This window comes from Salpingoeca rosetta, assembly GCF_000188695.1.
Source record: "Salpingoeca rosetta unplaced genomic scaffold supercont1.16, whole genome shotgun sequence".
Taxonomy (NCBI): domain Eukaryota; class Choanoflagellata; order Craspedida; family Salpingoecidae; genus Salpingoeca; species Salpingoeca rosetta.
Window position 1 is genome coordinate 1,166,261 of NW_004754918.1, and position 10,000 is coordinate 1,176,260.

At 57.2% G+C, this 10,000-nt stretch overlaps 5 protein-coding genes across 5 annotated transcripts in view; 2 read left to right on the plus strand and 3 right to left on the minus strand.

Annotated features, from left to right (window-relative positions):
- Nucleotides 1-463, plus strand: part of PTSG_12559 (uncharacterized protein) — a 2,702-nt gene extending 2,239 nt beyond the window's left edge. Inside the window, exon 9 of the mRNA XM_004992586.1 lies at nucleotides 219-463. Within this exon, the coding sequence (XP_004992643.1) occupies nucleotides 219-280 (62 nt within the window). The 3' untranslated portion in view covers nucleotides 281-463. The remainder of the gene's footprint in view (nucleotides 1-218) is intronic.
- Nucleotides 464-477: 14 nt separating this feature from the next.
- Nucleotides 478-3,337, minus strand: PTSG_07223 (preimmunoglobulin heavy chain binding protein). The gene is made up of 2 exons (XM_004992587.1): nucleotides 2,959-3,337; nucleotides 478-2,579 (listed from the first exon to the last, which is right to left on the minus strand). Exons 1-2 carry the CDS (start codon nucleotides 3,081-3,083, stop codon nucleotides 746-748), a joined length of 1,959 nt encoding a protein of 652 aa, XP_004992644.1. The 5' UTR covers nucleotides 3,084-3,337; the 3' UTR covers nucleotides 478-745.
- A 298-nt stretch (nucleotides 3,338-3,635) lies between these two features.
- PTSG_12560 (uncharacterized protein) lies at nucleotides 3,636-6,843 on the minus strand. The gene is made up of 9 exons (XM_004992588.1): nucleotides 6,613-6,843; nucleotides 6,213-6,292; nucleotides 5,953-5,981; nucleotides 5,475-5,555; nucleotides 5,191-5,241; nucleotides 4,838-4,983; nucleotides 4,624-4,679; nucleotides 4,300-4,474; nucleotides 3,636-4,001 (listed from the first exon to the last, which is right to left on the minus strand). Exons 1-9 carry the CDS (start codon nucleotides 6,815-6,817, stop codon nucleotides 3,904-3,906), a joined length of 921 nt encoding a protein of 306 aa, XP_004992645.1. The 5' UTR covers nucleotides 6,818-6,843; the 3' UTR covers nucleotides 3,636-3,903.
- A 332-nt stretch (nucleotides 6,844-7,175) lies between these two features.
- On the minus strand, nucleotides 7,176-9,685 carry PTSG_07226 (uncharacterized protein; the record flags this gene model as incomplete). Its single annotated transcript, XM_004992589.1, has 3 exons — nucleotides 8,073-9,685; nucleotides 7,773-7,886; nucleotides 7,176-7,520 (listed from the first exon to the last, which is right to left on the minus strand). The coding sequence occupies exons 1-3, from the start codon at nucleotides 9,492-9,494 to the stop codon at nucleotides 7,176-7,178; spliced, it is 1,881 nt and encodes a 626-aa protein (XP_004992646.1). The 5' UTR covers nucleotides 9,495-9,685.
- Nucleotides 9,686-9,798: 113 nt separating this feature from the next.
- PTSG_07227 (uncharacterized protein) overlaps nucleotides 9,799-10,000 on the plus strand; it is a gene marked incomplete at both ends in the record, with an annotated part of 477 nt that continues 275 nt past the window's right edge. Inside the window, one exon of the mRNA XM_004992590.1 lies at nucleotides 9,799-9,957. Coding sequence (XP_004992647.1) covers nucleotides 9,799-9,957 — 159 coding nt within the window. The remainder of the gene's footprint in view (nucleotides 9,958-10,000) is intronic.

Sequence of the window (10,000 nt, forward strand, 5' to 3'; positions counted from 1 at the left end):
ACACACTCACACACTCACACACTCACACACTCACACACTCACACACACACACACACACACTCTCTCTCTCTCTCTCTCTCGGCTCACACACTCACACACTCACACACTCACACACTCACACACTCTCACTCTCACTCACACACATTCACTCACACACACACTCACACTCTCACACTCTCACTCACACACACACACACACACAAAACCAAACGACACAGACGACGCGACGCAGCAGACCAAGCGAATCATCCTGGAAGACAACCGCGCAGAGGACAACTGATTGTTGTGACATGACTGTGACACGTGCTTCGTGCTTTGTGATGTGATGTCTCTTCCTTTGTGTGTTTGTCACATCATGTGCGTATCTCATGTGCGTGGAGTTCACGATGAATAGAGAGCGAAACAAGACAACCAAGCCCAAACGCAACCAACAAACACACGCACGCACTCGCTTCACGTTGCCTTACACAACAGCAGTTGTCTTACAGCAATGTTTTACTTTTTGTTTTTTCCATCTGTGGTGTACAAACGCGCATTGGAGCGCCGCATTCATCATGAAAGAGGAAGACACACAGTTGCAGCTTTAACCTGGTGAGGTAGGCAGGGGGAAGGACAGGAGAAAGATGAGGAGGGAGAGGAGGAAAGGAGGAGAGGAGTGCACGAAAACAAAACAGCAAGGTAAGCAGGAATATGTTGTGTGTGGTGTGTGTGGTGCGTTTTCGGTTCGTGGTGTGGGTGGGTTCGTTTAGAGCTCGTCGTGCTCCTCGCCCTCGTCCTCTGCAGCGCCCTCGGCGCCCTGGTACAGCTGGGAGATGATTGGGGTGGCAATGTCCTCCACCTCCTTCTTCGCGGCCTTGAAGTCGTCCACGTCGGCGTCCTCGTTCTCCGAGAGCCACGAGATCTTCTCGTCAATGGCCTCCTCAATCGTCTCCTTGTCCTCCTCGCTGAGCTTGCCGCCGAGCTTGTCGTCGTCGCCCAGCTGGTTCTTCAGGCCGTACAGGTAGCTCTCCAGCTCGTTGCGCGCCTCCACGCGCTCCTTCACCAGCTTGTCCTCCTCCGCGTACTTCTCGGCCTCCTTGATCATGCGGTCAATGTCCTCCGGGGTGAGGCGGTTCTTGTCGTTGGTGATGGTAATCGACTCCTTGGAGCCCGTGCCCTTGTCCTCCGCAGACACGCGCAGGATACCGTTGACGTCAATCTCAAACGTCACCTCAATCTGGGGCACGCCGCGCGGCGCGGGCGGGATGTTGTTCAGGTCAAACTTGCCCAGCAGGTGGTTGTCCTTGGTCATGGGGCGCTCGCCCTCAAACACCTGGATGGTCACCGTGGGCTGGTTGTCCGCGGCGGTGGAGAAGATCTGCGACTTCTTGGTGGGCACGACAGAGTTGCGCTCAATGAGCTTGGTCATGACGCCGCCAACTGTCTCAATGCCGAGGGTGAGCGGGTTGACGTCGAGGAGCACGAGGTCGCCCGTCTCCTCCTCGCCGCTGAGCACGCCGCCCTGCACGGCTGCACCGTAGGCCACAGCCTCATCGGGGTTGATGCCGCGGCTGGGCTCCTTGCCGTTGAAGTAGTCCTTGACCAGCTGCTGGATCTTGGGGATGCGGGTGGAGCCACCGACGAGCACAATCTCGTCCACCTCGTCCTTGCTCAGGTCGGCGTCCTCCATGACCTTCTTCACGGGCTTGAGCGTGGAGCGGAAGAGGTCCATGTTGAGCTCCTCAAAGCGGGCGCGGGTGAGCGTCTCGGAGAAGTCCTCGCCCTCAAAGAACGACTCAATCTCAATGCGCGTCTGGTGCTGGGAGCTGAGGGCGCGCTTGGCCTTCTCAACCTCGCGGCGCAGCTTCTGCATGGTGCGGTGGTCCTTGCGGATGTCCTTGCCGTGCTTCTTCTTGTACAGCTTGACAAAGTAGTCCATGACGCGCTGGTCAAAGTCCTCGCCACCGAGGTGGGTGTCACCGTTGGTGGCAAGCACCTCAAAGACGCCGTTGTCGATGGTGAGCAGGGTCACGTCGAAGGTGCCGCCACCGAGATCGAAGACGAGCACGTTCTTCTCGCCCTCCTTCTTGTCCAGGCCGTAGGCGATGGCGGCAGCCGTGGGCTCGTTGATGATGCGCATGACGTTGAGGCCGGCAATGGTGCCTGCGTCCTTGGTGGCCTGGCGCTGGGCGTCGTTGAAGTAGGCGGGGACGGTGACGACGGCGTGGGTGACCTTCTTGCCCAGGTAGGCCTCGGCAATCTCCCTCATCTTGGAGAGGACCATGGCGGAAATCTCCTCGGGCTGGAACTCCTTCTTGCCGTCCTTGGTCGTCACCTGGATGGAGGGCTTGTCGTTGCGGTTGACCATGGTGAAGGGGAAGAACTTCTTGTCGCGCTGCACTGTCTGGTCGCCCCAGTTGCGGCCGATGAGGCGCTTGGCGTCGAAAACGGTGTTTTCCGGGTTGGACGTGAGCTGGTTCTTGGCGGCGTCGCCAATCAGGCGCTCGCCATCCTCCGTAAACGCCACATACGACGGCGTGATGCGGTTACCCTGGTCGTTGGGGATAATCTCCACGCGGCCGTTCTTGAACACGCCAACGCTGCACAAGACGGGGGGGGGAAGGGGTGGTGGTGTGCGGGTGGTATGCGTGCGTGAGGGTGTGCGTGGGGTGTGCGTGGGATGGAAATAAAGACGTTGTGTGTGTGTGTGTGTGTGTGTGTGTGTGTGTGTGTGTGTGTGTGTGTGTGTGTGTGTGTGTGTGTGTGTGTGTGTGTGTGTGTGTGGAGCGACGTTGTGGTTGGTGCACGCATGCATGTCTGTGTGCACGTTTACACTGGCGGGTGCGAGTTTCCCACCACCACCACCAACGACAACAACGCAGTTACACGCACGCACTCACACCGCACGCAGCACACACACACACATACGCACGCACATACACTCATTCACTCACACAGCACACTCAGACAAACACTCACCAGGAGTAGGTGGTGCCGAGGTCAATGCCAATCACTGTGCCAACGTCGTCGCTGTCATCAGCAGCCGCTGCAACAGCAAGCAGGGCCAGCAGCGCAATGGCCGTGGCCTTGTACGAGAACTTCATCGTCTGTCTGTGTGTCTGGATGGAAGCACGCGTGCGTCTTCTCAGCGCGTTGTGATCTGCCTTGGCCCTGTTCGTTCGGTCTTCCAACAGCAACAGCAGCAGCAACCGACCAACGTTGATGGGGTGGAAAATGAAGAGAAGCGGCTTGCTTTGCGCGTCAGCTTCTGGCGCTGCTTCCTTGCTTCCTTGCTTTGCTTGCTTTTGCACTGGCTTTGTTGTGCTTTGTGTGAGTTTGCTTGCTGCTTCTGGTTCCGTCTTACGTGGCAGAGAACGGCGGTTGTTGATGTTTTCCACCACATTTCGTGCTTTTGTCTGACACGTGTCATCGTTTTCGCTCGACCACGCCATTCTTGCTGATGTCAGCACTTTGCCAGAAGCAGCCAGAAGTGCGTTGTGTTGGTTGTTGTGGTGGTGTGGTCGACTGACGTGTTGACGTTGTTGTTGTGGTGGGAATGCATGAGTGACATGATGACATGACAACATAACATGACCGCGCGTCCTCCTCCTTGCTCCTCCTCCTTGACTGCCCTCTCTCTGTATCGCATCAGCGGGTGTTGGCGGTGGGTTTTTTATCCTACGACACAACGAGACCAAGCGCCATGCGCTGTGCTGTGCTGTGCTGTGCTGTGCTGTGCTGTGGCTGTGCTGTGCTGTGCTGTGCTGTGCTGTGCTGTGACTTTGACTGTGACTGATCGACAGCCGTAGTAGCAGCAGCACGAAAACAGCAGCTGAAGTAGCACAGACAGGAGCTGAAGCAGCAGAGCCAGCAGAAACAACAGCACGAGCAGCGAGGCAGAATCATAAGCCCTTCTCCTCGCTGCTACGTCTTGTCACGCTTGTCAAAGCGGCCGCCCAGCTTGCCGTTCTTGCGGTACGTGTACGCATACTTGTTCGGGATGCCTTCAAAGAACAGCACGCCTGTGGGCAAGGGGGGAGGTGGAGCGGGTGAAGAGTGAGAAATCAAAACAGAGTGAGCGGGACGGGAGGGGAAAAGGAGGGGTGGCCTGAGGTGAACAACATGCCACGTTGTTGTGCGAAGATCAAACAGTATGCAACGGTGTGCATTCGCAGAAAGGGGCACGCGTGCCTGTGCACCAACCTACACAGCAAACACACACACGCACATCCTCACAGCGCACAAGCGCACACAAAACACACAAATCCTACGCACACAAAACATACCCACACAACGCACACGCACGCAACGCATTCACACCTGCTGCGCGCTCGACGTCTTCGAGCGGGACGAGGAAGTTGATGAGGGGCTGACCAGCAGCGATGGGCTTGTTGGGCATGATGAAGCTTTGAATCTCAAGCTGGCCTTTGGGCGTCTTGCCAACCACCACCTTGAAGAAATGCGTCGGCACAGCCACGCGGTTCTTCCCAATCACCTGTGTGTGCGAGTGTGTGCGCGAGTGTGTGCGTGTGCGTGGGAGTGTATGTATGTGTGTGGGTGTGAGTGTGTGTGTATGTATGTGTGCGTTGTGATTGAAGCACGTGGCGCATGTGGACATGTAGAAGCAAAGGCGGAAACACGCACCTCATACGAAACCATCATGCGGCCATCCGGTGTTCGCGTTGGAAGGAACAGTGGGCCTGAACATTCATTTGAGGAGGACAAAGAAGGAAGTGGGGGAGCAGGTGAGTGGTGGGTAAGCGAAGCGCCCGCCCAGATAGTGCACACACACACACGCACACACACACACACACACACACACACACACACACACACACACACACACACACAACCTGACCTGAGCAGACATGGACGTGTGTGTATGCCTTTGTGAGGCGGCGAACGTATCCTTCGAGCTGGTTCCACGCATCCCGGTTAAAGCCCTGCCCAACCTGCGGTGCAATGTTGCTGAAGAAGAACGTCGACTGCATGTGCTCTTGGCTCCTGGTGAGATGCCACAAGCACAGTCAACAAGGAATGAGCTCTTGGGGAAGGCGTGGCTGTCTTGCCGTTATCTTCCTGTCTAACTCTCTGCTGCTGGCCTCTATCTCTCTTCCTGCCTGCCCCTTCTTGTCTCTGTCTCTGTCTTTCCGCTGCTTCTCTCTGTCTCACTGCCTTTCTGTCTCTGTCGCACTCTGCGGCTTCACGTACGTGCGGTGGTTTGCGGCTGCGGCCAGGTGACCTCGATCATACCCGCTTCCCCTGATCATCGAGGAGTCACGTGAGCACGGTTGGGCAGACAGGGGGTGAACGGCGTCGTTGGGAGGAACAGGCAGGCAGGCGGTCTGTTTGACACTCACAGCACACTCACAACACACTCACAGCACATTCACAGAACACAAAAAACAGCACACAACACACAGCACACAACAAACAACACACAGCACACAAGATGCACACATGCACACAGGTAGCGCACAACACAGCGCGTGCACCTGTAGTCACTGTCGACGGATTGAAAGTACGGGTGGATGGAGTTGTCTGTCTTAAATGGGCAGTGTTTCCGGTCTGTTGTTCTGAGGCACACATACATGCACAAGACAGCAACCACCAAAGAAGGCAAAGGGTGAGCTGGAAGTACACGTCGAATGCAAAAGCGCGCAACATGCACAGCAGCACGGTGCTGCCATCAGTCGTGCACGCACACGCACACGCACGCACACACGCACACACGCACACACGCACACACGCACACACGCACACACGCACACACGCACACACGCACACACGCACACACACACACACACGCACACACGCACACACACACACGCACACACGCACACACACACACGCACACACGCACACACGCACACACGCACACACGCACACACGCACACACGCACACGCACGCACACACGCACACAAACGCACACACGCGTATACACACACATGCACACATGTCAGGAAACGCACCCAGCTTTGACTGTTTCTTCGTCAAAGGTCTGCAAGCCATGGAGCGCAGCACGCAGGGCGTGTGTCGGAAGGAAGAGAAAGCATCAGAGGCACGTATTACACGCGACACAGACGAGCAGCGTTCGTGGGCAATGGTTGAGAGGACATTGTCAGCGTGCGTGAATGTGCGTGCAAGGGCAGGCCAACGCAGGCAGCTGCGAGAGCAAGGGCACGACCGAGAGCAAGGCACGACCGAGCGCAAGCTCACTTCACTCACGCACCTCGCACACCCAGTTGGGGATACGAAGCGCCTGGTTGTATGAGATGACATGATAGGGGCGATGCTTCAACTGGCCCATGTCTGTGGAACCAACCAACGCCAATACATGACTCCATGTGACACACCGCGCGCGAAGCAACCTCATGCACACAGGTGCACTGCTGGGATTGTACACAGAGAAAACGAGACAGACAGAGAGAGAGAGAGAGGGAGAGAGATACACACAGAGCACACACACACACACACATTCACAGAGCACACACACACACACAGAGCATACACACGCACACACACACACACACACACACACAGAGAGCACACACAGAGCACACACACACACACACACACACACACACACACACACACACACACACACACACACACACACACACACAGCTGACCTGGGAAGCCATAAGGCAGTGTTGGAAGCCGGGCTGGCGGCGTCGTGGTGGTGGACTGGGCGTGGGCCACAGGCATGCCCACCGAAGAAGCCACGGACACGGCATCGTCATCGGCATGGAGACCGCTCTTCACCAGCGCGGTGCCCACAACAACCCCAACACCGGCCGTGCCAACTCTCCACACCCATCGCCCAAGAAGCGTCATCCCGTTCCACTGAACAACAAGACGATGACGGGAAAAAATAAAACGGATTTGAACTCGTGACCTCTGGTTTATTGTGCTGCCCACTGCAACGTTGTAACACCTCAACGTACAAGCCCTACTCGCGTCACACACACACACGCACACACACACACTCACACACTTCACACACACACACACACTCACACACTCACTCACTCACTCACTCACTCACTCACTCACTCACTCACTCACTCACTCACTCACTCACTCACTCACTCACTCACTCACTCACTCACTCACTCACTCACTCACTTCACGCACACACACTTCAAGTACACTGGACACCAGGATACCGCCACCGCCTGCATGGTCTCAACGCTTACACACCGTCTCCCAAGAGCTCCTTCTTTCTGTAGTCACTGCAGAATCCCGTTGTCTGGCCCTCCTTGCTTTCCAACACCTCCTCAATCTCCCTCGCCTTTCCCGCCATCATGGCCGCGTACCATTGCCGTACCTCCCGCTGCCGCCTGTCCACCTCCTCCCTGCGCCCTGCCAGCGCAGCCATCGCGGTAACGGCGTCGCCCCAGTCGTCCAGGATGAGCATTGGCGACGAGAGGTACTCTGCCGGCATGTGCGTGTCCAGATATCCGTTGTCGCGCGCAAGTACGGGGATGGCGCCCGCCTCCAGCGCTTCGTAGATGCGGAACTGCTCAACGTGATGGCCCTGCGTTGTCAACAGGGCGAATGAGGTGATGGCGAGTGAGGTGACATGGGATGAGGGAAGTGGGGATGGAAGTGGGGATGGAAGTGGGGATACGTGTGTTGCGGCACACTTCAGTGACATGGCTACAGGCAGCGACAAACAGGAAGCTCGCATCAATCGCACAACACACACACACACATGTGCACACACACACACACACACACACACAAAACACACACACACACAAACACATTTGACACCGCAGGCACTGACCTTTGGGCAGAGGATGAAGATGGAATCCTGCATGAGTTCCCCATAACGGGCCGGGCTCACATACTCCTCGTTGTTCGCAGAGCCGTGCCAATGTTGTGCAACGTGGATGAACCGCTTGATGGTGTCGTGATGTAACACCACAGCGTGCAAGGCGTGTGAAGAGTGTGAGGCGGTGTCACAGGACCCAAACCTCGTCAAAGCACAGCCAACACAACTAACCCCACAACACAGCACGACACGACACAACACAACACAGCACAACACAGCACGACACAACACAATCAGCGCCACAACAAGAACCTTGTCCTGTGGGATGGTGGTGTCGTTCTTGAGGATGGTGTGGACGCGCTGTCGCGTGGCATCTGTCAATGCCACCATGTACGCATACACGAAGGTGCGCTCTGACGCTGGTTTTGTTGCAAACGGGTCGATGTCGGGGAACTCATTCCTGGACCCCAGCGGCATGAAGCGCACGTTGCCATCGCCCCACGCCGCCCACTGCCGCGGGTCGTAGTACTGCCGGAAGAACGGGAACACGTGCGCAGGGATGTCTGCGTGCCCGTCGACCGTCTCCAGCGGGCTGCCATCGCCATGCGGGCCAATGGCACGGCCGTTGTGCACCAGCCCCCAGCTGCCCACCTCGTCAGCGGTCAGCACGAGCACAGACTCCTCCGGGAAGTGCGTGAGCACAAAGTCGACCGCGCCCGCAATCTGCACAAACACCTTCTTCCCCGGCTGTCGCACGCACACCTCCTCGTAGAAGTCGGCCAAGGTCCGCGTGACCTGGTGATTCAGCGCCTTGTTCACGTACACATACTTGTCGCCGTAGTAGCGCTCGAAGCGGCCCGTGAAGTACAGGCTTGATGTGCGCTTGGCCGGCGCAATGTACACGGTGATGGCCTCCTTGAGCGGCGTCGACGTTGTGTAGATGTCGCACCACCACGCGCGCCCACCACACGTTGGCTTGCTGGCGCCCTTCAGCCCGGCGCAGGGAAGCGGGCACTTGTCCGCGTCCTGCTCCAGGTCACGTGGCAGCTCCCGCATGCACCCGCACTGGATCTCGCCCGTCAGCACCGACACACCGAGCCCTTGGCTGTAGCAGTGCTCTGCGCACCGGTCGGGCGTTAGGTCGAGCATTTTCGTTGTCGATGCCATGAGCTGGTTTGGTGAAATGTGCAAGCACCCGTTGTGTTGGATCTCAAGTCCGCTGTCGCCGATCTGCGTTTGATCTTGGTGTTGCTGCTGCTGTTGCTGTTGCTGTTGCTGTTGCTGTTGCTGTTGCTGTTGCTGTTGCTGTTGCTGTTGCTGTTGTTGCTGTTGTTGTTGCTGTTGCTGTTGTTGGTGCTGTTGTTGTTGCGGTTGTTGGTGCTGGTGCTGTTGCTGCTGTTGTTGCTGCCCATGGCTGGCGTGTGAAACTGTGGCTGCTTGAGCCTCTGGAGAAGGCTCATCAGCTCTGGCTGCGTGTGTTGGCGACGTGGCGCGCGCATCGAGTCGTTGATGCTGCTGCGACGACGCCGGTGCAGAGGCGAGCTGGAAGTTGGAATTCTCCAAGAGACGCAGGGCGTCGCGCTGTGCATTGCCGCTATCGGGAGTCACTGAGCTGGGGTCGTTGCAGGTGCACGACAGCTTGTTCCATGCCGCCACGTAGATGAGCAGCAGCAGTGCCGCTAGCACCACCTGCGCATACGTCGTGTTGGAAAGGGAGATGGAGGTGATTGCCATCACTTGTTGGCGTGTGTGCGTTCTTGTGTTTGTTCGTGTGTGTGTTCGGAGGTGGGCAGTTCAGGAGCAAAGGGCCACTAGCAGGCCCACTCGGCGCCAAGAGACTTGCTTGTCTGTTTGCTTGCTTGTGCGTCTGTGTGCACGAGTGTATTGGCGAGGGTTGCAGATTGAGGGAATTGTCAACGTGTGTGTGAGAGAAAATCGCACACATCAAACACACTCCTCCAGCTTGACACACGTGAGACCACTGTGCGTAACACATACACCACCCACACCGACACCACCACACCGCCTCAAACACGAGATGTCGTCGACGTTTGCGTGGAGCCGCTTCGGGCAGCCCGTGTCGGAGCTGCCGACGGAGCCCGTGAAGACGAGCAACGAGCCCACCACCCCCGAGGAGCGCTTCAACCTCATCACACGTGGCCTGCAGGAGACCACCAAGCCCGAAGTCCTCATGGAGGTGCGCATGTGTGTGTGTGTGTGTGTGTGTGTGTGTGTCTGTA

Bases quoted from the DNA above. Each gene is read 5' to 3' on its own strand.
- PTSG_12560 (XM_004992588.1), bottom strand. From the start codon at position 6,817: ATGACGCTTCTTGGGCGATGGGTGTGGAGAGTTGGCACGGCCGGTGTT. The intron at 5,556-5,952 runs GTGCGTTTCCTG...TGTGTGCCTCAG, and splicing joins GAAGAAACAGTCAAAGCTGG to AACAACAGACCGGAAACACT. The intron at 5,242-5,474 runs GTGCACGCGCTG...CTCGATGATCAG, and splicing joins TCCGTCGACAGTGACTACAG to GGGAAGCGGGTATGATCGAG.
- PTSG_07223 (XM_004992587.1), bottom strand. From the start codon at position 3,083: ATGAAGTTCTCGTACAAGGCCACGGCCATTGCGCTGCTGGCCCTGCTT. The intron at 2,580-2,958 runs GTGAGTGTTTGT...CGTCTTGTGCAG, and splicing joins CTCGGCACCACCTACTCCTG to CGTTGGCGTGTTCAAGAACG.